This window comes from Ranitomeya variabilis, chromosome 6 (assembly GCF_051348905.1).
Source record: "Ranitomeya variabilis isolate aRanVar5 chromosome 6, aRanVar5.hap1, whole genome shotgun sequence".
NCBI classification, from domain to species: Eukaryota; Metazoa; Chordata; class Amphibia; order Anura; family Dendrobatidae; genus Ranitomeya; species Ranitomeya variabilis.
In genome coordinates this window covers 64,437,337-64,464,973 of record NC_135237.1, presented here as the reverse complement: position 1 = coordinate 64,464,973, position 27,637 = coordinate 64,437,337, and the positions used below count along the sequence as shown (strand labels likewise).

The 27,637-nt window shown below is 42.7% G+C and overlaps 1 protein-coding gene across 1 annotated transcript in view; it reads right to left on the bottom strand.

Annotated features, from left to right (window-relative positions):
- Positions 1-27,637, bottom strand: part of PTPRN2 (protein tyrosine phosphatase receptor type N2) — a 1,208,901-nt gene that overhangs the window by 684,540 nt on the left and 496,724 nt on the right. The window contains exon 11 of the mRNA XM_077268574.1: positions 15,918-15,997. Within this exon, the coding sequence (XP_077124689.1) occupies positions 15,918-15,997 (80 nt within the window). The remainder of the gene's footprint in view (positions 1-15,917; positions 15,998-27,637) is intronic.

The window sequence follows — 27,637 nt, the reverse complement described above, 5'->3', positions numbered from 1 at the left end:
AATATTTACATAGTTGAAGCAGAGCTGAACTTTCTATTTCCATTGATTATGCATTGTGATAGTTTAATTGGCTTTCCAGGATTTTCTATTAATTGCCGACCCTATTAACAACCCATTCTTAAATAAACTAATGCCCCATGTTAAAAAAAAAAGTAGCATATACTCACCTCCCAGATCGGGGGCCATGCCAGCGATGTCGGCACTGTCCCTGGTACTTGTATGACACATGAGTAGTGATGAGCGACCATGCTCGGGTAAAGTGTAATGTAAGCATGCTCGGATGCTAACCGAGTGTCTTGGGCATGCTCGAAAAATATGTTCTAGTCTCCGCGGCGGCATGCAGGGATTGCCTATTTGTTAGGCGTGGGGACTCAAACTCGGACTCAAAGTCACTCGGTTAGCACCCGAGCATACTCGGGTAACACCTTATCCAAGCACATTCGCTCATCACTACACATATGCACTGCAGCTAATCAGCAGCCGCTGATAGGACAGGGGAACCTGTTTCGGATAAGTTAACTGTGAGCACTGCATCCACTTAGCCGCCACTGATTGGCTGCAGTGCTCCTGCAGAGGTAGCGCCAACATCACTGGAATGGAGCCAGTATGCCAAGCTGTTTTTATCTTATATGCCAAGCTGTTTTTATCTTAAATGGGGCACTGCCCAGGAGCTGTGGTATGATCAGACCATGTCCCTGTACGGTCAGACACAGCCATTACACAGTACACAGCAGGGGCACATTTATAAGATTATCTCAGCACAGGAACATTTTTTTTAACACATCCAATTGTGGAACTTAATATTATTCCAAGATCTATTGATTAAAATCAACTTTAAAATTAACTTTGTTCTTGGAAAAAAAACCTTTAAGACTCATGAAGGTACAGTAGATATTGATATACACCACAAGAATTTTCTATTCAGTATCGTAGAGAGTTGGAATAAAAAAAAATTTAATTTATTTTATTAAAACTGTGATTTAGTAGAAGAAAAGGGGGGAAGCGGCGTATTTTATAAATGCCTACGCTAGAAACTTTTTGGATATGGCCTTCTACCGGTACAACATTAGGTTTCTGAGACGTTTATAGACGGCAGTGAGGATATTTCAATATTTATTGGCATTAATATCTGCAATTATGTTTAGGGTTGGAAAGAACATCATGGGCTTTTATGAAGAAAAGGGCAACCGGACCACTAATAACGTAAAGTGCTGAACGACACTGAAAAGATTTTGCCACCAGTTCCCATCTAAACATCTCCCGTCGTTAAAGGAGGAAATTTCTGCATGGTATAAAAGGTCATTATACATCATTTATTAAGACGAAATAAATTATGAACTGCAAAATGCTGAAATCTTGCTGCTTGTGTTTTGTCTACCTGGATCTAATTAGCAGCGATCATAGGATTAAGTAATTCAAACCTTTGGAGAAAAAATAGATTTGCTATTAATATTAATGTCAAAATACTCAAAAGTATTAAGGCTTAGTGAAATGTGTGCAAGAAATGAGGATCCATGGGGTATAAACCTTGGATCAGCCTTAGGAAACTAGGTCTTACAGGAAGATGGAAAGATTGAGATCTAAAAAAAAAAATTTGGTCCACTAGAAAATTTTAGTTTTTTCGCCTGGCAACAAAGTTTCTAACCCTTTCATAACTTTTTGTAACGCTAGGTTCATATCTGTTAAGAATTCTGTTTTTCTGATCTAACACAGTAGCCGAAAAATGGAATTCAGAGCTGTGACAGATCCATCACAAGATGGACACCATTGCGACCCATGGACCCTATTAACCATAATGGGGTCAGTTAATTTTTCACCATTTAACCGGTAACGGAGTATCCCACCTAGTCTTAGCTGTACCGTAGACAGTACAAGTGTAGAGTAGCCCTTAAAAGGAATCTGTCATCAGGATTTTGTAAAGTAATGAGAGAAGTAAGATGTAGGGGCCAAGACCCTAATTCCAGAGATGTCACTTGCTGCCATTTTTATACAATCACAGTTTTCTCCAGCAATTCTCAGAGCCCTGTGTAACCCCGCCCACACCACTGATTGGCACCCTTTTATATACACTGTGCATAGGCAGAAAGCTGCCAATCCATGGTTGGGGCGGGGTTACACAAAACTGATTGACCATGAGGCAGGATGCACCTAGTCCTGTAATGATAATCTCAGAGACAACTGAAAATTGGTGATAAAACCTGCAGGGTGAAACTGATGAAAATGCAGGATACAAGTCATATAATTGCCGGAGACAGTGCATCCCTCATGTATACAGGACAGCTTATTCTGTTACCTAAAATAACAGGCACGGTTCAATACAGACCCGTATGGAGGCCATGTGAAGCTGTAGAGAGGGCAATACAGAATCTCATCTAGAAAAAAAACTTATAGGGTATACCACAAAGGACTCCGTTTATTATGGCATTTTTTTGTTTAGCCTCTTTTTTTGGCATTTTGTGCCATATTTTTACCTTCCCATTTGTACTTCTTTAATAGTCCCTTTTATTTGTTTTCGCCTTTTTGTTTTTAGTTTGCCGCTGTGGATGGAGTTTAGCGTTTCTAGATGTTTTTTTGCCTGACTCATCATTAGCGGCTTTTCAAATTAGTTGCAAAGGCATGTCAGTCCCCTTTCTCCCCCACCTAGAGTGAAATCGTGTACGGTAGGTAATTTGGCAGCATTTTTGTGCCATTTTGTTCAACTTTTGCTACAAAAGCCGCAAAAAAAGCCTAAAAAGACAAATGATGTGCAAAATTCATGAACCACGTACGCCATTTGGTAGAATTTGGCATAAAAAAAATGGCAACGGAAATCATAAGACAAAACAGAAAAGTAACTTAAAAAAAAATGCGAATGAAGAAACGGGTGCAAAGATCTGAAAATAGCACGTGCGGTAATTAAAAAGTAAAATGATGGCAGCGCATTGCTCTATTAGCCTTATAAAGTGCTAACTATGCACAATATAAATGAACAAGAAAAATGACGAGAGACCCTTGGACTTCGGTGACCCCGCTCTGAGTCCACACATTAATTACAAGGTACTTATGGATTCCATACCAGCCGTGTGCTGCAGATCAGCCAATTTGGGAGCCGCTTGCTCTCTTCCCGCTGCTTAGTAAGTGACACATGTCAATCTAAACACTTTTTACTTAACCTGTAGATAACACAACTAGGTGACCGCTGACTGCAGCCTGAAGGCTTTTCAGATCGGATGAGGAGTTATTTTTGGGCTGAGGTCTACAGAGATATCTGCCATTATTTACCTGTGACATTTTAGGGCTTATACAGAGGTAACAAACTATTGCTAATGCTCAGTATATACGTAGCAGATGTCTAGTATAATGCCTGATTACTATTGACTGAGTGACATCCCCCGTTTTATGCACAGCTTCCACCCCACCCACTACATTATTATTATTATTTCTTCTTCCGCTACTCCCAATTATGATCCCACAGTAATATCTTCCTGCATTGTGTCTCGCTGAGCGGATTAGCATAGACTCCTTATACTGACAGCTGTGACCTTTTTACTAAGGAAACACTTGTCAGAAAGTTAAAAGTCATTACCTGGAGATTCATCCATATCCTGATCCGCCTGTGTTAATAACAGTTCATAACGCTTTTGATATTTTCTATAGAATACGGCATATTCTTCAGATATGCAAAAATGTCACATAGAATTCAAGTATCCTAAAAATGTGAACCCCTTATACACAAAGCTTCCTACCTAGGACCAGCAGTAAAAAACGTGAGATCCATGGGAGTTTAGACAAGTATTTCTATATGGCACATTGGGAACATTGGTTGAAACTGGTATAAACAGTTTTTACGGCAAATATAGGTTGCAAAGCGGCACAGCAGAAAATTAATATAGAATTTGCTGCAGCCTCTTCTCATTTTCTGAATACAGATGCATAGACTTTCTTTTAAAGTTTCAAGAGAGCCGCATTTGGTTAATTGGTTATATCCCCCTCTTTTAGAAATCGGGGAAATCTCAACACTCGGACCCCCACCAATGAGTACTTCTAAATTGTCTCTACGACACGTCAACAGGTTTATGAAAGTGCTTATAATGGGGGAAGCAATATACATATTGATATTTGTTCTTCAGGAGTACACCACTCCCCAACCTCCTGGCTTTATGTTTGCTGGGGTGAAGGTGTGCTCCTGAAAGATCGATAGTTCGGACCAACATCATGGTTCATTTTTTTTCTTCTCAATTGTTCCCTCTCCGATGTGACAGTCAAACACTCCCACTATGAGTTCAGCATGTGATTTATGCATTTACATATTATGAGCTCCCTTTTGTGGCTGATTGTGCAAAATGAATGGGGGATTTGGAGCTTTGTATCACAATAACTATCGGTGACCATTAATTTACTATGGCTTTAGTGTGTAATATTTAAGTACAGTAACGGTGGTTTTTGTAAAAAAAAAGTTGAAAAGACACAACAAGAACATATTTTTTCTGTGTACAAAGTAGAATGTGTTGTGACAGGGTCACTGGCACTGTTTGTGAGGAGAGATATGTGTCACGAAGATTGCTTTCTTCCCTGATCTAAAAACTCATACATTTCTCTCCATCATGCTATGTGCTAAAGGGGTTAACCAGGTAAGGGTTTTTGGGTGAGTAGGTAAGAGATTGGCGGGACGCCTACTCACCATGTCTCCACCTTAAGGGTGTGGCTGGGGAGTTAAATGTGCAGCCAGTTTTTTTTTTCTTTGTGTTGTGTTTGGAGAGGAGAGACTCCAAACGTGGCTCCAGGAGGAGCTGAAGACATAAGGTGGTCTGAGCGGGCGAACCCCTCAGATATAAGGACTTTCTGTTATTTATCTTTTGTTTTGCCGTTATGCCAGAAAGGCCATGTTTATTTTGCTGAACCATGCCTCGGTTTATGCTGTCCCATAATAAACCAGCAGGTGACTTACCTAAGAAGCGTTCCTGTGTCTCCTTCTGAAGCAGCAGAGTGAGTCAACCCCTCATAGTGTTTACAGGTGCTGGGTTAAGTTACATATGCAAATTGCCTCTTCTGAGAAAAAGAGGACTTAAACTCTACAGCGCCACCTATTGGAAGTAGCGATCCTACAAGTCACAATCCACCCTTTAACGAGTCGTGCAATATGACAGGATAAAAGCCAAATCAGTATCTCAATTCGCAGACACGGTGTTTCGGGCTGTTGGCCCTCGTCAGTGCGAAGCATGAGAACTGATTTGGCTAGGTGAGAGGCTCTGGACATGGGGTCTAAGGGGTATCGTTTCTCCTTATGGAGAGTGACATACCATCTCTGGCTTGGGTTAAGTTACGTCACTATAAACCCTAGATACCAAAGTATAAAAAAACAAGAACAATATGACCTCATTCCAGTCATTTCTGGTAATGGCATATTGCCTTTTTTTGCACAAGACAGTAATTTTTAGGCTTTTAGAAGGATATATACAAAATATTGCTTGTACAAACTGTATTAAACGCTCTAAAATAGCATTTCAAAAGAAAACAGGAAGGATATGAAGCTACTAACATTTTGGTAAATTCCCCACTCCCTACTCGTTGATCGTATATGATTAATATCAAGTTCCTCCAGCTACTAGAGTTGACCAAAAAGATTTGTACTGCCCTAGTCCAGTCAGGTCCTTTGTGGCAGCCAGATCAGGGACGGCATTCTCGGTTCAGTGTCCCGTGAGCCCATGGCGTTTACTAGGCTTTGTGACATCATTGCATAACGCATGTCATAAATTTGTGGAAGCCCTAGTGACGAAGCATCATGCAACACCATGACGTCTCTAGGCCTAGTAAAATCCAGAGGCTCTCAGAATGGCGGCTGCTGAAGTGAAGGCTGCCCTGGTCAGGCTGCCATGGAGGATAAGACTGGGCCCTGGTCCAAGGTAGAGCAAATCATTTTGCTCAACCAGCTACACAACAAGGACTGCTGCGAACAGGTGACACATGAGCAAAATACCATGTAGGATATTTTAGCATTGTGTAATTCTTAGATAGATTTTTTAATGATTTCAAAAAATTTTTACAATTGAAAGTGTGTTACTATTGAAAACCAATAACTTTTTGCTCTGATATATCTGAAACTTAGGATTCTGTTTTGACAAAATGTCACCTATGAATTACATACATTTCTAACTTTACATCTGTTACTGGATTGCTGCCATCTAGATATGAGAGGATCACTTTGCCCAACCCAGGTCCATGACACAGATCAGTGTTCTCTGGCCATGGGCAGGACCTGCACGATTTTCCTTGACCTCTGGGATCACAGGCTTAGGTTATGATTAGTCAGGCTGGCAAGATGTCACCTGTGCGCCGTACAGAGGATGTCCCGAGAGGTCAGAAAATCAGCTAATGTCCAAGTCCAGAAAGCAATAACCTGGACTGTGAACCAGGGTTGCACAAAGCAAAACAAAATGTTGTATTCTGTCTTGCTCAGACAAGAGACACTGCCAGTCCACTGAGGTGTTTTGTGACACAGACTAATATACTTTTTGGAGAGGGGAGAGAGGAGCAGAGAGAGGAAACAGGCAGAGGCAGGCACAGATCACACCTCGCTTTCCAATAAGTCTTTTAAGTCACACCAGAGCTAGGTTCACAGCTACACAGGTCAGTACTACTGAGTAATTTCCTCCATGCTGCCGCTGCTTCTCTCTGTGTGTTAAAAAAGGAATGAAGAGCAAGAATCCCTCCCTGTGTACTTTAACATGTATGGCAGAGATCATTGCAGCCAGTCTCCATCCAGTAGCTCATATTGAATTGTAAATTAATAAAACAAGACATCCCTGGAGGAAATCTAAATAAAATGCAAGATACAAGTCATATAATAGCCAGATATAGTGTTATTCCTTATACGCGCACACAGGACAGTTTATTCTGAAAAGTCACCTGAAATTTCAATTTTGAACTATATTGCAGCCCCAAGACTCCCTGTGTTGTAATGAACATACTGCCGAGTTCAATTGAGACTGATATTTGGTACGTGAATTTCGCCTTGTCTGTGAGATGGACATATGTGGAGAAGATTGCCATGTGCTAAATTATTCTTGTAATGACAAGCCTGCAATATTGATCTGCTAGACAGCAGGCTAACCATTTTAATTGACCGCTTTGTTTCCTGCCTATCGTATAACCAAAGATCAATTGCAGGGTTCTTCCTAAATCAGGATTGCATAGAAAAGGTAATAGTGTAATGAAATTACCACTTTACTTTAGGTAACATATTATAGGTAATGAGGTCTCCGAATAGCAAATCACTTCTGCGTGACTGGCAACAATGGTCAACAACAGAAAGGACAGCATGCATTAAAACCATACATTGGTGATTTTGCATATGGCTTAGCACTAAACATTCACTTAAAGGGGTTGTCCGTTCCAAAACAATAAGTCTGTAGTCAGTATTGTACATATTCCTGGGCAGAACCTGTCTAGTGAGTGCGGCCTTGCTCTATACACTTGTGTTGAGCAAGGCTTTGACCCAACTAGTGATGCGGCCATCCAGTGGCATGACTGACTAGTGTGTGCGGCTTCTCTCCATATAAATGTATGGAGTGAGGCTGCGCTCACTGGACGGGCTCTGCCCGGGAGTATGTATAAGGGCTCATACTCACTTGCATGAAATACGGCCGAGTCTTCAATGGTAACACCCGGCTCTGCCGCAGGCACAAGGGAGCGGAGCGTGCAGCTCCATGTATTGCTATGTAGCCGCATGCTCCGCTCTGGAGTGCCGGCGGCAGAGCCGGGTTTTAACATGCGAGACTCACGCAAGTGAGTATGAGCCCTAACACTAATATACCCTCCGTTCCCGGCTCAGAAACAGTAGGTGCGCTGGGGGATACATGAGTCTGCAAACACGTAGAGTGACTGCAAACTTATCGATTTGGACCAGACAACCCCTTTATCAAGTGGAATTGTTTAATTATAGCAGTAGGATATTTCCTGCTCCTTTGGTTCATTACATTTATGCCCTGGAGATGACACCAAGCTAAGCAGAGAGAATTGCAAATACATAGAGAAACAAGTTTACTTTATCTAGAAGACTCAAAAAAAAACCACTGCAGATGCTGCCATATGTAGAATATTAATATTAATATCATGTAAATATTTATGACCAATCCTCAGGGCTCGCGCACTTGACCGTATCTTCAGTCCAAGTGTAATCCAACAAAACATTGGATTGCACACGGACCAATGTTATTCTATTGGGCAGTGCACATATACAATTGTTTCCTCGGACCGAGTCCGTAAGAGGAAAAAGTTCAGGCCTGCCTGAGATGGATACGATTATCAGATCACACTCAGCCTTGCAAGTCAATGAATCTGTGGAAAAATCGGACTGAACTTGGATGTCATCAGGTTTTCACAGACTGACACAATGAAGAAGATGGAAAATTATTTTTTCCATCTTCTCCTCATCTGAGAAAATTGTATCACACTCTGATCGGAATTTGATGAGAGTGTGACTAGCATAATCGACCCGATTCTCTCGGATGAGAGAGAATACCGTGGTGTGACCCTAGCATCAGGATAGGACATCAATATCAGATTGGCAGGGGAGCAACACCCAGCTCCCACACCGATCAGCTGTGATTAACTCTAGAACTCGAGATGATGTACAATTCTCGTCAGCAGCCGCTACATATTGAACAAAGCTGTGCTGTTCAGTTCCATTCAATGTTTACATCTGGTGGGAGTGAAGGGTATCGGCCCACCGTTGAGTGATATTGAAAACATATCCAAAACACAACCCATTGAAGACAAAGATAAATATTCTGTATGACTTACAAAACTGGGAATAAAAAAGTAGTAGAAAGAAAATCACAACAAAAATATAAATGTTGAAAAAAGAAGTAAAAAGCAAGATATTGATGTTACCATTAAAGCACCACTCCAGTGGATTTTTTTTATTGCATCACTGGAGTGGTGCTTTAAATGTAATTCCTCTGCTCCCTGTCTCATATACACCTGCCACCGCCTTGATCACTTTCCAGCTTCGCTCCCGTCGGTGCTTTATGGAGCGGTGCGGAGGTCACTCTTCAATACAAGTCTATGAGAGCCTTGTTCCGGCTTTCATAGACTTGCATTGAGAGCTTGTGACTCGCGACCAGTCAGAAGCTTCGCTCACAAGATGGCATCATGGGACAAGAGCAGCACCGAAAAACAGTGAGGACACCGGAGGGTCAGTATATGATTTGGCAGGGGGCTTACACTCACCGGCCACTTTATTAGGTACACCATGCTAGTAACGGGTTGGACCCCCTTTTGCCTTCAGAACTGCCTCAATTCTTCGTGGCATAGATTCAACAAGGTGCTGGAAGCATTCCTCGGAGATTTTGGTCCATATTGACATGATGGCATCACACAGTTGCCGCAGATTTGTCGGCTGCACATCCCAAAGATGCTCCATACAAGGCAGGATGGATCCATGCTTTCATGTTGTTTACGCCAAATTCTGACCCTACCATCCGAATGTCGCAGCAGAAATCGAGACTCATCAGACCAAGCAACGTTTTTCCAATCTTCTACTGTCCAATTTCGATGAGCTTGTACAAATTGTAGCCTCCGTTTCCTGTTCTTAGCTGAAAGGAGTGGTACCCGGTGTGATCTTCTGCTGCTGTAGCCCATCTGCCTCAAAGTTCGACGCACTGTGCGTTCAGAGATGCTCTTAGGCCTACCTTGGTTGTAACGGGTGGCGATTTGAGTCACTGTTGCCTTTCTATCAGCTCGAACCAGTCTGCCCATTCTCCTCTGACCTCTGGCATCAACAAGGCATTTCCGCCCACAGAACTGCCGCTCACTGGATTTTTTTTCTTTTTCGGACCATTCTCTGTAAACCCTAGCGATGGTTGTGCGTGAAAATCCCAGTAGATCAGCAGTTTCTGAAATACTCAGACCAGCCCTTCTGGCACCAACAACCATGCCACGTTCAAAGGCACTCAAATCACCTTTCTTCCCCATACTGATGCTCGGTTTTAACTGCAGGAGATTGTCTTGACCATGTCTACATGCCTAAATGCACTGAGTTGCCGCCATGTGATTGGCTGATTAGAAATTAAGTGTTAACAAGAAGTTGGACAGGTGTACCTAATAAAGTGGCCAGTGAGTGTATATTTAAAGGCCCACTCTAGTGCTGAAAAAAAATAAACACTGGAGTGATGCTTTAACGTGTGCTAGACTTACATGCCCCATTTTATCCCCTCATTAAAGAGGACCTGTCACCTTTTCTGACAACTTGATTTAGGGACAAGCCCATTTGACAAGTAGAGCGGTAATGCCCAATTGTCAATTTAGTCTTTAATTTCCTAGAAGAACAACAGTAATGGAGCAGCTCAGATTTCTAAGAAAATGATTGTGGAATTCAAGACAGAACCGCTGATTGGTCCCAGTAGGAGATTTGGAAAGTGGTCATCAGACCTTTTTTTTTTTGTTAAAGAGGACCCGTTATTTGCCCTCAATATGTAATTTTTCCCTGGTGTGAATGCTCTTGTGCTCCTGAATCTATTACGGTTTCACTTTAGTTCCTCTGCCTTCATATTCCAAAGATAGGAGAAAACGAACTGTATGAGCCAGAACATAAGTTGGTAAATGTGCAATGTGTAGGAGCACATTATCATTGTGGCCATTTCACAGACAAAACCCAAGAAAAAAAACAATATGAGCACACACCCTGTAGTAAGTAAATAGCAATAGTAATAGTACATGTAAATAACATGGGATACTCAGTTAACACTAGTTTGATAAAAAAAAAAAGGGGTAAAAGCCATCCCACCGGGACAAGGTGCACACAGTCGGGACTGTCCTATCGCTAGTATTAAAACCTCACCTTACATCAGCCGACCTCATATGCTCATTTTATTTATTTTTTTGTGTTTTATTCCTAAGATATGGCTGCACCTTCACTGTATATAAATCTAGGCTTATTAGTCAAGTGAGCATGATCCTCAATTCTTCTCTTTCAGAATATTATTGAAGATCACACCTTAAAATACTATATATATACAGTATATATATATATATATATATATATATATATATATATATATATATATATATATATATATATATATATATTGGGATGAGGGAGTCATATCTCAGGAACACAGAGGAGCAGGAACAAAAGAAAAACCCACGCCAGATTCAGGAGAACATTTACACCAGGTAAATAAATTACATATTTATGCCAACTGACAGGTCCTCTAAGCATTCAGGAGCCCAACAATAGTGTCTTAGACCCAGGGTTTAGAACTTGTGCCTTTATTAGAGATGCAGTTACAATATAAAGCCCTAATATGACCCACCACTAGCATTTTTCCAAAAAAAAATCTAATATTTTTTTTATATTCAGCACAAACCAGAACTAAGTGAAAAGTTAATTAAATTATACTACCAAGATGTTAGGTTTGACTTTTGCTTAGCCTACACCAAAAGCACGTTCTGTCGTTAGGTAGTCATTTCGAGTCTCCAATGAATTATTCTTCATTGACCTTGGTTGCTATGAAGCACCCCAAATATCTTAGGGTCACTGCTTACCGACAAACGCCAGAGCTAGAATGTGACGGTGATGGGTCACCCACTATAGTAGTGAATAGTAGTGAAGCCTTGTGCAGCATGTTGATAAGAACTGAAGGTGCCGATACAACCTGCACACAATGATATGATGGGGCTAGGAAAATAACGAGAAATAAATACTAATTAGCATTTAAACACAATGACTTCTATGGCATTCACATGGAAATTAGCCATACAGTGGATGCCCTGGCATCTGCACCGCTGGTGGTTTCTAAGGCGCAACTATGGAATTTCTAAAAAGTGATGAATATCTTCTGAAAAGTGGAGCTGAGAGCACAGAGCTCCGCACAATGCACAATGGGTATTTGGGCATGTCAAGAATGTGAAGCTGTCATTCACTGTCTATCTACTTCCTTGGAGATGTCAATGTGCAGAAGAAGAGAAAGATAGAACTACGTTATCCACACATTCTTTCCTATACATCACCGGGTGATTTTAGGACATATATAGTGGATTAGTCAGGATAGACTTTGTGCAATGCTTTATCTCAGGACACTACCAATATGACAAGACACATAGCAACAATTTGCAAATCGCTTTGAGTTCAAAATTATATGTAATAACTTGTCCTGTATATATAATTGATAAAGAAAATAGGATCATTCCTTAAAGGGAACCCGTCACCCTGAAAATCTTCTGTGACAGACATACAGGAGACCTGGAGATACCCTTTAATATACTTTTTCTGTACTGTTTCAGGAACAACATGTATGAAGCAATTACGATTTATGACGTTCACAAAAATGCTCCCAAGAAGGTTCCTGTTATGGACCTGGTGGTTAGGTGCACCTGGAATGACCTGATGGTTAAACTAAAAAACAGGACAAGCTCTGGGAAGTGGGAACTCTGCTGACCGCAATCCTAATCCTATAACACACACACTAGAAATAGCTGTGGAGCGTACCTAACTCTCCCTAGACGCCTCTTCACAGCCTAAGAGCTAACTACCCCTAAAGATAGGAAAATTAGCCTTTCCTTGCCTCAGAGAAAATTCCCGAAAGGTAAAGGAAGCCCCCCACATATATTAACTGTGAGTTAAGAGGAAAGTCACAAACACAGGGATGAAACAGATTTCAGCAAAGGGGGCCAGACTTACTAAATAGACTGAGGATAGGAAAGGGATCTATGCGGTCAGCACAAAAAATCTACAAACAGCCACGCAGAGTGTGCAAAAAGACCCCCGCACCGACTCACGGTGCGGAGGTGCCACTCTGCAACCCAGAGCTTCCAGCTAGCAAGGCAATATCATGTTAGCAAGCTGGACTAGAACTTAGCAAGTACTAAGAAATATATATTCAGTACACAATGAACAACAAATGAACTAGCAGGGACTTAGCTTCTGCTGGAGTAGACAGGTCATCAGAAAGATCCGAGAGAGATCTGAACCAGTGCAGACACATTGACAGCTGGCATGGAGTAACGATCTGAGTGGAGTTAAATAGAGAATCCAGCCTAGCCGCAAATGAAGGCAGCTGAGGAAGGAACCTCAGAACCAGCCTTTCCACTCACAGCCACCAGAGGGAGTCCACGGACAGAACTCGCCGAAGTACCATTCATGACCACAGGAGGGAGTTCGAGAACGGAATTCACAACAGGTTCCTAAAGCTGAAGTGCTCTTCATTTATGGGGCTGTCCATGACTAGACAACTCCTGTGTAATCAATTCAGTGCAACATACAAAATCAAAACAATGTATACGCACCTCCCGTAGCTGCAACGTACCAGCAATGATGGCACAGCTGTTTTTGGCTGTTGTGTCATGTGACTGCTGCAGCTGATCAACGGTGGCTGACAGGCAGCAACCTTTGCTGTTTAATTAGAGCAGACGTCCACTCTGATGAAATATTGATGAGTTGTAGCTGATGATGGGCTGCAGCGGTCACCTGACAAAACAATGTTATGTCACCCCGCCAGTAACAGCAGCGTCAATATTCCTGGCATGGTGCCACTACAGGGGGTGAGTATACATTGTTTTTATCTTCTATGGGGCACTAAATTGATTGAGCATAGATTAACGAGTAGTAGACAACCACTATAAACACTCCACAACCCATTCCCTCTGCTCATAGCTGTAGCATCCAGCTGCTGCAAATTGCAATCATCAGGTACTGATTGTGGAGTGATTAATGCAGAAAATGAAGAGCACTTCAGCAATGGATGCTGCCTTCAAAGCCATAAGGAGAAACATAATTTCCTGATTCATGCTGCAGCTAGACCAGTACCCATAAGTATGTCTAAAGAGGACCTTGCTCCAAAATATTGAGTAAAATATGTTGTAAAAATCTGTGGGCTCCCCTGATTCTGCTGCTCTTTTCCGTTAACTGCTGCGTTACTCTGTTACAGAGATATTGAAATTTGTTTCTTCTGGAGAGCAGTATGTGAAATCTCCTCTTTTCAGTCCAACTGGACTTTTCTTCAGAGTCTTTTCAGGGAGTGCTCGCTTTCATACCTCATTCCCAGACATGGCATGTCACAGCCCAGCAACTGATCTATCAGTCTCGGATGATGCTGAGCTGTGATGAACAGCATCCGGGAGGGAGGGATGAAAGTGCACGCCCTCAGAGAAGACTTTGGAATACAAGAAGAGCTTTCACATATTGCACTCCAAAACCAACAAATGTGAAAAACTCTGCAATGGAGAAATGCAGCGCAAAACAGAAAAGAGCAGCAGAATCAGGGGAAAATAAGGGATTTTTGCAAGGTATTTATCCAAAAGTTTTTGAGCAATTACAGGTCCTCATAATTATCATTGTTAGAAAGGGTAAAAAATTACATGTTCTCTTTAAATTGTAAGAAAAATTAACATTTCTTGGAAAACACCATATTTATTGTTCAAGAAAGCACCTCCACCCCAATACAGGATCATACTTTTTAAGGGTTGGTTGGATTTACCCATAGGCATAGTAGGCATGTGCCTATAGACAGCTGTGTGAGAAGAGCACCTGGTAAAGATAAAAGGAACATATGGAGATGCATCTGAGCATTTTGCATGTGTATGATATCTCTATGGGTATAAGGCCCTAGCATTACTGAGTGAGGAGGCACAAGAAGGGACAATGGGAAAGCTGCATACAGTGATAGTTGACCATTTTTCCATTTTTTACCTTCAAAATAAGCTCGTTTAAGGTAAACTCCATATTGATCAACTCCCCAACCACTTTTACTGGAATATGCAACATTTATTGGGGTCAGGCAAAAGACCTGCATGCCTACAGACTCCTAAGATGTAACTGCAGTACTGAATATATTACATGACTGAAAGCAGAGAAGTACTGAAACTACAAGCGATTGTGGAGATTTCAGTTACATCCAGGCCCGGAAGCTAATGTTAAGTTGCACATTTTACATTGAGGCACAAGCCTCTTCAATATGAAGTTACACGCCAAACTCGGCTTTTATGTACCAAGATTGGACGGTCCAAGTATCTGTGTTAACAAACAGCTTATCCAAAAAATCAGATCCTTCCACAAAAAAGTAAGTCTGCAGTAGAAAAATGTAGGGGCAAATTTACTAATCCTCTATTAAATAAACAGCAATTTAGACTTTCCCCAAATTTATCACAGTGACTCAAGCTGGATATGACTTTACACCACTTCTTAATTTGCTCCCTTTTAGACCATTTTTGAGACAAAAGTTAGATGCATTGCGGCATATAGTAAAGGGAACCTGTCAGCAGATTTTTAGACCCTAAACTAACATCATCTATATAAAGCATCGAAAACGTTGATTATGTCTAAACATTTGTATCATAAATCCTTCCCTCTGTTTTCTAGAAATCCATTGGTGAGTTTTTATGCAAATCTCAAGCGGGTGACCTCATTTCCAGAGGGAGTGCATGCGCAGATCCATAGTCTCGCTCTCGTTACATCATCAAGGTTTTATTGCGCTTGCACCACCCCCCAGGAACGACAGCGCTTGTGCGAGATCTCGGGCAGGGGAACAGGTTACAGAGAAGAATGACCCTTCAGTCATTGACAGGAAGCTGGCAGCGGGAAAAGAGAGAGCCGGGAGAGCAGTAAGTGCAAGCCAAGCCCCTAACAATTGTGGCTCATTTGCATAAACATTTGCCTATGGATTTCTAGAAAATGGAGAAGCGGATTTATAATATAAAGGTTCAATCATAATCATTATTTCATATGCTTTACATATATTATGTTAGTTTAGAGTGTAAACAGGTTTCCTTTGAACTCTGCCCCTATCTATTAATGCCACACCCCAAGACATACCCATTTTCATGTGAGGCACAATCACAATAGTAAATCTGCACCATAATGTATCCCTTTGTTAATAAGTACTTTACTCAAGGCATGGCTGGCACTGCCGTTAATGACGAAAGACCGAGAGAAAGAGTACCTGCTGCTTTCGCCACATCTTCTGTGGTCATATTCTGGACGCTAGGTAGCACTTGGAACACAACAGCTGATCCCGACACGCTGTAGAGATTGAAAGAAAAGAATAGTTAAAATGTATAGACATTTATAATTCAAATTAAAGATAAGTGAATCCATTTTTAACAAATCTAATTTCTGTAATTTTTTGAATTTTCAGCAAATCCACATATTTTGCAATTCAATTCCTGCAAATTTCATCAAAACAGTAGCCATCTAGATAATAGTTGGCAAAGTTTTTAGGTATGAAAGGGTTTAAAAAAAGTCTCACACAGGACGTTTTTGCTGCGTATTTTTGCTGCTTTTTTATGCTAATTTTCAGCTGCTTTTTACAGTACCAGCAAAGCCTATGAGATTTCAGAAATCTCATGCACACACATTGGTTTTTTGTTTGATCAGTATTTTGTGCTTTGCTGCGTTTTTTTGGACATAGGGCATGTCACTTCTTTCAGCATTTTTGCTGCGATTTTTCACCCATTGACTTGAATGGGTGTTGAAAAAAACGCAGCAAAAACGCAGGTATCATTATTTGCTGTGTTTCTGCTGCTGAAAATCCAAGGATATTAGCATAACCAAAGAGAAAAAAAATGCACCAAAAAAACGCACCAAATACGCAACAAAAACGCACCAAAAATGCACCTAAACCAGCGTTTTTGACGCAGCTTCTTTCCTGCCAAGATGATCAGGTTTTGCTGCAGAAAAAAAGCAGCAAAAACGCCCTGTGTGAACTTACCCTTACTCACCTCTCCTTGGCCATCCTCCAGCCACTCTACCTTTTCCTGATGCCGTCAGTCCTCTCATTAGCTCCTCTGACTTCTATCTATTCCTGTTTCTGGGCTTCCGCCACTACTGTTCTTCACCTGATGCCCAGAAACGTAAGAATGTAGAAGACAGAAGAAAGAGGAGGCGGATCAGAGGACAGGCGGAGGCAGAAGATTTTTTTACAACCCTTCTTGACAGATTTGATTGGCACCAAATTTTTTCGATGCAATTCGAATCTTAATTTTGCCCCAATATAAGCAAATTTGCCAATTTTCAAATTTCGAAGGATTTGGTCATTCTTAATTATTCTATTTTTTTGTTATACAGTATAAACATTGTGGATTTATTTTATTTATGTAAAGTTTTAATACTAGAGACAGGATAGGACCGTCCCGACTGGGTACACCTTATCGCAGTGGGAAGGCTTTTTTGACTAAAACAGTGTGTAAAACAGTGTACCCTATATTGTTTACATATACTATTACTATTTACCTATTTACTTACGACAGGGTATATGCTCATATTGTTTTTTCTTGGGTTTTGTTTGAGAAATGGCCACAGTGTGAACATACTTTTATGCATATAAAAATGTATGCTCCTGCTCATTTCTTTGGTTTTGCTGTAGTTTCTTGCACTTTGTACAAAAAGGGCCGTGACTTCCCCTTTATGAGTTAGGCATTTCATATATATACCTTCCCAAGGGCAGATATCTGAACAGTCGGGGGTCTTGTCCTGCTCTGCCCTTATCTATATTGAGGTCGGCTGACACAAGGTGAGGTTTTAATACTGGAGGCAGGATAGGACCATCCCCACTGGGTACACCTTGTTGCGGTGGGATGGATTTTACACTTTTTTTTAATTATAATAGTGTTTACTAATTACCCAATGTAATTTATATGTAATATTACCATTTACTTACTGCAGGGTATATTCTGTTATTGTTTTATTCTTGGATTTTGATTTATGTACCGTACTTAGAAAGATTCTTTGGATAATGAATTAGACTGTTGCCCCCGACTCCATCTTCCTTACATTAGAACTGAGCTACTTTGCATTTATTTCTTATGGATATAGGTTTATGTTTCACCGTATTTGATGCTGTATTTGGCCTTGGATTTAACGGCATATTTTGCATGTATATTTGTCCTTATACAGACACTTGGCCAGAAAAATGAAATAAACAGAATGATGCAATATGTATGAGCACACACCTACGTTACCATGGCAACAACTACGGGTTAAGATTTGTCATGATGGCTGTGGCCGCACAAAATCAGATATTTGCAGGAGAAGGAGGTCCGTGTGGTGTGATTAAGAGAAATCAAAAGAGATTGAAAGAAAGGCAGTGTGATCACAAACTAAACCGCAAAACGCCACATCAAGCGAACCGGCATTGTAAGGAAAGGCGGCAGCGAGATAGACTTTGATTTAAATTAATAGAGAATGCTATGAAAGATTTTCCAAAAAACGTGTAAGTTCAAAAGAAGGCATTGACTGTATGTATTATTTACAGAGCATTTTTATTCCACACCACGGATCTTGGAATGAGAGGCTCTGCAGAAGCCAAAAGCCTGACCCGCCGCAAACAGGACCCAAGAATGGAATATTAAGAGCCTTCAGGCCCCTGTACACAAAGCAAGAGTGTCACAATGAAATGATTTCAGGCATCCGTAATAATAGTTTCCTCACAAACAAAATGATCAAGGAACGAAGGAAAAAAGCCTGAAACTAATTATTTGCACATAAGCATATAACTAACAGAGAAAATGTATCTAGAGTAATAAAAAAAAGAAATTAAACATATACCGTAAATTCTATGGGTGATAATGGAGGGATCCATAAAGGATTTCAATGTTCCAAATACCAAATGCATGGAAGGTTATTCCTAAGTCTAAAAGGGCACCTGTCATGTTAAAAAAAATGGTATCTGGTCTTCAGGCAGGATAATATAGAACAGTGGGAGCTGATCAGATTGATATTTATTATTTATTATTGTAGGACAAGTTTCATTAAAAAAAAAATGTATTCATTAAAATGTCTGGTGTTTGTCTACTTAAGTCATAGGCGGTCCTATTTAGTGATGAAAAGTCTTCCCTGAACATAGCAAGGGGGGGTCTTTCAATAATATTTTTAACTAGTCATCCTTGTGTAGGATATGGTGAAGTTTCTTAGCCATTTTTCTCAATATTTCAAGCTATGGGTTGTGGGTCACTACCAGAGGTACATGATGATTTTCCTCTTTTTTTCTGTATTGAGGTACTTGTCTTCTAGGGATCCTTGTGGCCCTAATGATCTGATCATCAATGGAGGTGGGATGGTAACCTTGATTTAAAAATGACATTTTAAGTTAGGTGTTCATCCCTGTCCTTAGGACTGGAACAGATACGGTTATATCTGAGGGCCTGGCTGTAGACAATGGACTGAGGTCTGGACTGAGGCCTCCTTACCTTGACAAGCCAGAGCAGGTATGCCTCTCACCTAGCCAAATCAGTTCTCATGCTTCGCACTGACGAGGGCCAACAGCCCGAAACACCGTGTCTGCGAACTGAGATACTGATTTGGCTTTAATCCTAAGTCATATTGCAAGACTCGTTAACCCCTTCCCGACCTTTGACGCCACATAGGCGTCATGAAAGTTGGTGCCAATCCGACCTGTGACGCCTATGTGGCGTCATGGAATGATGGCGTCCCTGCAGATCGGGTGAAAGGGTTAACTCCAATTTCACCCGATCTGCAGGGACAGGGGAAGTGGTACTTCAGCCCAGGGGGGGTGGCTTCACCCCCCCCATGGCTACAATCGCTCTGATTGGCTGTTGAAAGTGAAACAGCCAATCAGAGCGATTTGTAATATTTCTCCTATAAAAATGGTGAAATATTACAATCCAGCCATGGCCGATGCTGCAATAGCATCTGCCATGGCTGGAGACCCCGATCTGCCCCCCCCCCACTGCCACCGATCACCTCCCCAGTCGTCCTTTCTGCCTCGTTCTCCTGTCCACTCCCCTCCGTCCTCCTGTCCGCTCCCCCGTCCTCCTGTCCGCTCCCCCCGTGCTCCGATCGCCCCCCCGTGTTCCGATCCCACCCCCCCATACTTACCGAGCTCCGATGTCCCTCCCGGTGTCCGTCCGTCTTCTCCATGGGCGCCGCCTTCTTGGAAAATGGCGGGCACATGCGTAGTGCGCCCGCCGAATCTGCCGACCGGCAGATTCGTTCCCTGTACATTTTGGTGATCAAAATAAAAAAAATAGTAAATCCCCCCCCCCCTTTATCACTCTCATAGGTAGGGACAATAATAAAATACAGAAAATATAATTATTTTTGTTTTGCCATTAGGATTAGGGGTAGGGTTAGGGTTAGGGTTGCACTTAGGGTTAGGGTTGCACTTAGGGTAAGGGTTGCACTTAGGGTTAGGGTTGCACTTAGGGTTAGGGTTGCACTTAGGGTTAGGGTTGCACTTTGGGTTAGGGTTGCACTTAGGGTTGCACTTAGGGTTGCACTTAGGGTTAGGGTTGCACTTAGGGTTAGGGTTGCACTTAGGGCTAGGGTTGCACTTAGGGATGCACTTAGGGTTAGGGTTGCACTTAGGGTTAGGGTTGCACTTAGGGTTAGGGTTGCACTTAGGGTTGCACTTAGGGTTAGGGTTGCACTTAGGGTTAGGGTTCCACTTAGGGCTAGGGTTGCACTTAGGGCTAGGGTTAGAATTAGGGTTAGAATTAGGGTTAGGGTTACAATTAGGGTTGCAATTAGGGTTAGGGTTACACTTAGGGTTAGAATTAGGACTAGGGTTGGAATTAGGGTTAGAATTAGGCTATGTGCACATGGTGCGGATTTGGCTGCGGATCCTGTTGTGAATTTGGATTCTGGGCTCCCCCGGTGGCCGCTTGTGGAATTGGACTTGTCATCCTCTTTCCTGTTTCACCTGGTTCCATCAGTAGTGGGTGTCGCTATTTAAGCTCATTTCTCTGGTGGTTTCTTGCCGGTCAACAATGTTATCTGATGCCTCTCAGTGCTTGTTCCTGCTTCTAGACAACTACTAGATAAGTTGGACTTTTGTCCATGTTTTGTTTTGCCTATTTGTTCCAGTTCACAGCTGAAGTTTTGTTACTGTGTCTGGAAAGCTCTCGTTGATCAGGGATTGCTACTCTGGCGTTATGAGTTAATGCCAGAGTTTAAGGTAATCTCTGGATGGTGTTTTGTTAGTGTTTTTCTGCTGACCATGAAAGTATACTATCTGTCTTCTGCTATCTAGTAAGCGGACCTCAAATTTGCTAAGACTATTTTCCTGCTGCGTTTGTAGTTTCATCTGAACTCACCGTCATTATATGTGGGGGGCTACTGTCTTCTTTGGAATATTTCTCTAGAGGTGAGCCAGGTCTTATATTTCCCTCTGCTAGCTATTTAGGTCTTAGGCCAGAGCTGGGCATCTAGCGATAAATAGGAAATGCTACCTGGCTATTTCTAGTTGCGCGGCAGGCTTAGTTCATGGTCAGTATAGTTCCATCTTCCGAGAGCTTGTCCCTCTATAGGCTTGCTATGATCTCTGCCTGCAGAGATCATGACAGTTTGACCGGCCCATAAAGTAGTAAAGACGCCAGAGAGTATGCAGTGTGATAGAATTCTGTCCAGGAGCGATCGACAGAATTTTAGACGGAAGAATGGATTGTGTTTCTATTGTGGGGATTCTACTCATGTTATATCAGCATGCTCTAGGCGTACAAAGAAGCTTGATAAGTCTGTTTCCATTGGCACCATTCAGTCTAAGTTTATTTTGTCTGTAACCCTGATTTGCTCTTTGTCATCCATTGCCACGGACGCCTATGTTGACTCTGGCGCCGCTCTGAGTCTTATGGATTGGTCCTTTGCCAATCGTTGTGGTTTTAATTTAGAGCCTTTGGAGACTCTTATTCCTCTGAAGGGGATTGACTCCACCCCATTGGCTAATAATAAACCACAATACTGGACACAAGTAACCATGCGTATCAATCCGGATCACCAGGAGATTATTCGTTTCCTGGTGCTGTATAATTTACATGACGATTTGGTACTGGGATTGCCATGGTTGCAGTCTCACAACCCAGTCTTGGACTGGAGAGCAATGTCTGTGTTGAGCTGGGGATGTAAGGGTATTCATGGGGACGTACCTTTGGTTTCTATTTCGTCGTCCATTCCCTCTGAAGTCCCTGAGTTCCTCTCTGATTATCAAGACGTCTTTGACGAACCCAAGCTTGGGTCGTTACCTCCGCACCGTGAGTGCGATTGTGCCATAGATTTGATACCGGGTTGTAAATATCCAAAGGGTCGTTTGTTTAATTTGTCTGTGCCGGAACATGCTGCTATGCGGGAATATATAAAGGAGTCTTTGGAAAAGGGACATATTCGTCCATCTTCTTCTCCCTTGGGAGCTGGGTTTTTCTTTGTCTCAAAAAAAGACGGCTCTTTGAGACCATGTATTGATTATCGGCTTCTGAATAAGATCACTGTTAAGTATCAATACCCATTGCCATTGCTTACTGATTTGTTTGCTCGTATAGAGGGTGCTAAGTGGTTCTCTAAAATTGATCTTCGTGGGGCGTATAATTTGGTGCGGATCAGGCAGGGGGATGAGTGGAAGACCGCATTTAATACGCCCGAGGGCCACTTTGAGTATTTGGTCATGCCTTTTGGTCTTTCTAATGCCCCTTCAGTTTTCCAGTCTTTTATGCATGATATTTTCCGCGATTTTCTGGATAAATTTATGATAATATATCTGGATGATATTCTGATTTTTTCTGATGACTGGGACTCTCATGTCCAGCAGGTCAGGAGAGTTTTTCAGGTTCTGCGGTCTAATTCTTTATGTGTGAAGGGGTCTAAGTGCGTTTTTGGGGTCCAGAAAATTTCCTTTTTGGGGTATATTTTTTCTCCCTCTTCCATTGAGATGGATCCCGTCAAGGTGCAAGCTATTTGTGACTGGACTCAGCCCTCCTCTCTTAAGGGTCTTCAGAGATTTTTGGGCTTTGCCAACTTTTACCGCCGATTTATTGCTGGTTTTTCGGATGTCGTTAAACCACTGACTGATTTGACCAGACAAGGCGCTGATGTTGCTAATTGGTCCCCTCATGCTGTAGAGGCCTTTCAGGAGCTTAAGCGCCGTTTTGCCTCTGCCCCTGTGTTGCGTCAGCCTGATGTGAATCTGCCTTTTCAGGTTGAGGTTGACGCTTCGGAGATCGGAGCTGGGGCAGTGTTGTCGCAGAAAGGTTCCGACTGCTCCGTCATTAGGCCTTGTGCCTTCTTTTCTCGCAAATTTTCGCCCGCAGAGCGGAATTATGATGTTGGGAATCGGGAGCTTTTGGCCATGAAGTGGGCGTTTGAGGAGTGGCGCCATTGGCTCGAGGGGGCTAGGCATCAGGTGGTGGTATTGACTGACCACAAAAATTTGATTTATCTTGAGACTGCCAGACGCCTGAATCCTAGACAGGCGCGCTGGTCTTTATTTTTTTCTCGCTTTAATTTTGTGGTGTCATACCTACCGGGTTCTAAGAATGTTAAGGCAGATGCCCTTTCTAGGAGTTTTGACCCGGACTCTCCTGGTAATTCTGAACCCACAGGTATCCTTAGGGAGGGAGTAATTTTGTCGGCCGTTTCTCCTGATCTGCGGCGGTCCTTGCAAGAGTTTCAGGCGGATAGACCGGATCGTTGTCCGCCTGATAGACTGTTTGTTCCGGATGATTGGACCAGCAGAGTCATCTCTGAGGTACATTCTTCTGCATTGGCAGGTCATCCCGGAATTTTTGGTACCAGGGATTTGGTGGCAAGATCCTTCTGGTGGCCTTCCCTGTCACGAGATGTGCGAGTCTTTGTGCAGTCATGTGACGTTTGTGCTCGGGCCAAGTCTTGTAGTTCTCGGGCTAGCGGACTGCTGTTGCCCTTGCCTATTCCTAAGAGGCCTTGGACACACATCTCGATGGATTTTATTTCAGATCTGCCTGTTTCCCAGAAGATGTCTGTCATCTGGGTGGTCTGTGACCGTTTCTCTAAAATGGTCCATTTGGTTCCTCTGCCCAAGTTGCCTTCTTCTTCTGAGTTGGTTCCTCTGTTTTTTCAGAATGTTGTCCGATTGCACGGTATTCCTGAGAATATTGTTTCTGACAGAGGTACCCAATTTGTGTCTAGATTTTGGCGGGCATTCTGTGCTAGGATGGGCATAGATTTGTCTTTTTCATCTGCTTTTCACCCTCAGACTAATGGCCAGACCGAGCGGACTAATCAGACCCTTGAGACATATCTGAGGTGTTTTGTCTCTGCTGACCAGGATGATTGGGTTGCTTTTTTGCCATTGGCAGAGTTCGCCCTCAATAATCGGGCCAGTTCTTCCACCTTGGTGTCCCCGTTTTTCTGTAATTCGGGGTTTCACCCTCGATTTTCCTCCGGTCAGGTGGAATCCTCGGATTGTCCTGGAGTGGATGCGGTGGTGGAGAGATTGCATCACATCTGGGGGCAGGTTATGGACAATTTGAAGTTGTCCCAGGAGAAGACTCAGCGTTTTGCCAACCGTCATCGTCGTGTTGGTTCTCGGCTTTGTGTTGGAGATTTAGTGTGGTTGTCTTCTCGTTTTGTCCCTATGAGGGTCTCTTCTCCTAAGTTTAAACCTCGGTTCATCGGCCCTTATAGAATATTGGAGATTCTTAATCCTGTTTCTTTCCGTTTGGACCTCCCTGCGTCCTTTTCCATTCATAACGTTTTTCATCGGTCGTTATTGCGCAGGTATGAGGTACCTGTTGTACCTTCAGTTGAGCCTCCTGCTCCGGTGTTGGTTGAGGGTGAGTTGGAGTACGTTGTGGAGAAAATTTTGGACTCTCGTGTTTCCAGACGGAAACTCCAGTATCTGGTCAACTGGAAGGGTTACGGCCAGGAGGATAATTCTTGGGTCAATGCATCTGATGTTCATGCTTCTGATCTTGTTCGTGCCTTCCATAGGGCTCATCCTGGTCGCCCTGGTGGATCTGGTGAGGGTTCGGTGCCCCCTCCTTGAGGGGGGGGTACTGTTGTGAATTTGGATTCTGGGCTCCCCCGGTGGCCGCTTGTGGAATTGGACTTGTCATCCTCTTTCCTGTTTCACCTGGTTCCATCAGTAGTGGGTGTCGCTATTTAAGCTCATTTCTCTGGTGGTTTCTTGCCGGTCAACAATGTTATCTGATGCCTCTCAGTGCTTGTTCCTGCTTCTAGACAACTACTAGATAAGTTGGACTTTTGTCCATGTTTTGTTTTGCCTATTTGTTCCAGTTCACAGCTGAAGTTTTGTTACTGTGTCTGGAAAGCTCTCGTTGATCAGGGATTGCTACTCTGGCGTTATGAGTTAATGCCAGAGTTTAAGGTAATCTCTGGATGGTGTTTTGTTAGTGTTTTTCTGCTGACCATGAAAGTATACTATCTGTCTTCTGCTATCTAGTAAGCGGACCTCAAATTTGCTAAGACTATTTTCCTGCTGCGTTTGTAGTTTCATCTGAACTCACCGTCATTATATGTGGGGGGCTACTGTCTTCTTTGGAATATTTCTCTAGAGGTGAGCCAGGTCTTATATTTCCCTCTGCTAGCTATTTAGGTCTTAGGCCAGAGCTGGGCATCTAGCGATAAATAGGAAATGCTACCTGGCTATTTCTAGTTGCGCGGCAGGCTTAGTTCATGGTCAGTATAGTTCCATCTTCCGAGAGCTTGTCCCTCTATAGGCTTGCTATGATCTCTGCCTGCAGAGATCATGACAGGATCCGCAGCGGATTGGTCGCTGCGGATTTGTAGCAGTTTTCCATCATGTTTACAGTACCACGTAAACCTATGCGAAAACCAAATCCACTGTGCCCATGGTGCGGAAAATACAGCACGGAAACGCTGCGTTGTATTTTCCGCAGCATGTCAATTCTTTGTGCGGATTCCGCAGCGTTTTACACCTGCTCCATAATAGGAATCCGCAGGTGAAATCCACACAAAAAACACTGGAAATCCGCTGTAAATCCACAGGTAAAGTGCAGTGCGTTTTACCTGAAGATTTTTCAAAAACGGTGCGGAAAAATCCACACACAAATCCTCAACGTGGGCACATAGACTTAGGGTTAGGGTTGGAATTAGAGTTAGGGTTGGAATTAGGGTTAAGACTAGGGTTAGGGGTGTGTTGGGGTTAGGATTGTGGTTAGGGTTGGGATTAGGGTTTGGGGTGTGTTGGGGTTAGTGTTGGAGTTAGAATTGAGGGGTTTCCACGGTTTAGGCACATCAGGGGGTCTCCAAACGCGACATGGCGCTACCATTGATTCCAGCCAATCTTGCGTTGAAAAAGTCAAATGGTGCTCTCTCCCTTCCAAGCCCCGGCATGTGCCCAAACAGTGGTTTACCCCCACATATGGGGTACCAGCGTACTCAGGAGAAACTGGACAACAACTTTTGTGGTCCAATTTCTCCTGTAACCCTTGGGAAAATAAAACATTGAGGGCTAAAAAATTATTTTTGAGGAAAGAAAAATGATTTTTTATTTTCACGGCTCTGTGTTATAAACTTCTGTGAAGCACTTGGGTGTTCAAAGTGCTCACCACACATCTAGATAAGTTCCTTTGGGGGGTCTAGTTTCCAAAATGGGGTCACTTGCGGGGGGTTTCTACTGTCTAGGCACATCAGGGGTTCTGCAAACGCAACATGACGCCCGCAGAGCATTCCATCAAAGTCTGCATTTCAAAACGTCACTACTTCACTTCCGAGCCCCGGCATGGGCCTAAACAGTGGTTTACCCCCACATATGGGGTATCAGCGTACTCAGGAGAAACTGGACAACAACTCTTGCAGTCAAATTTCTACTATTACCCTTGGGAAAATAAAAAAATCTGGGCTAAAAAATTATTTTTGAGGAAAGAAAACATATTTATTATTTTCACGGCTCTGCGTTATAAACTTCTGTGAAGCACTTGGGGGTTCAAAGTGCTCACCACACATCTAGATAAGTTCCTTTGGGGGGTCTAGTTTCCAAAATGGGGTCACTTGTGGGGGGTTTCTACTGTTTAGGCACATCAGGGGCTCTGCAAACGCAACGTGACGCCCGCAGAGCATTCCATCAAAGTCTGCATTTCAAAACGTCACTACTTCACTTCCGAGCCCCGGCATGTGCCCAAACAGTGGTTTACCCCCACATATGGGGTATCAGCGTACTCAGGAGAAACTGGACAACAACTCTTGTGGTCAAATTTCTCCTGTTACCCTTCGGAAAATAAAAAAATCAGGGCTAAAAAATTATTTTTGAGGAAAGAAAACGTATTTATTATTTTCATGGCTCTGCGTTATAAACTTCTGTGAAGCACTTAGGGGTTCAAAGTGCTCACCACACATCTAGATTAGTTCCTTGGGAGGTCTAGTTTCCAAAATGGGGTCACTTATGGGAGAGCTCCAATGTTTAGGCACACAGGGGCTCTCCAAACGCGACATGGTGTCCGCTGATTGGAGCTAATTTTCCATTCAAAAAGCCAAATGGCGTGCCTTCCCTTCCGAGCCCTGCCGTGCGCCCAAACAGTGGTTTACCCCCACATATAGGGTATCAGCGTACTCAGGAAAAACTGGACAACAACATTTGGGGTCCAATTTCTCCTGTTACCCTTGGGAAAATAAAAAATTCTGGGCTAAAAATCATTTTTGAGGAAAGAAAAATTATTTTTTATTTTCACGGCTCTGCGTTATAAACTTCTGTGAAGCACTTGTTGGTTTAAAGTGCTCACTATGCATCTAGATTAGTTCCTTGGGAGGTCTAGTTTCCAAAATGGGGTCACTTGTGGGGGAGCTCCAATGTTTAGGCACACAGGGGCTCTCCAAACGCGACATGGTGTCCGCTAATGATTGGAGCTAATTTTCCATTCAAAAAGCCAAATGGCGTGCCTTCCCTTCCGAGCCCTGCCATGCGCCCAAACAGTGGTT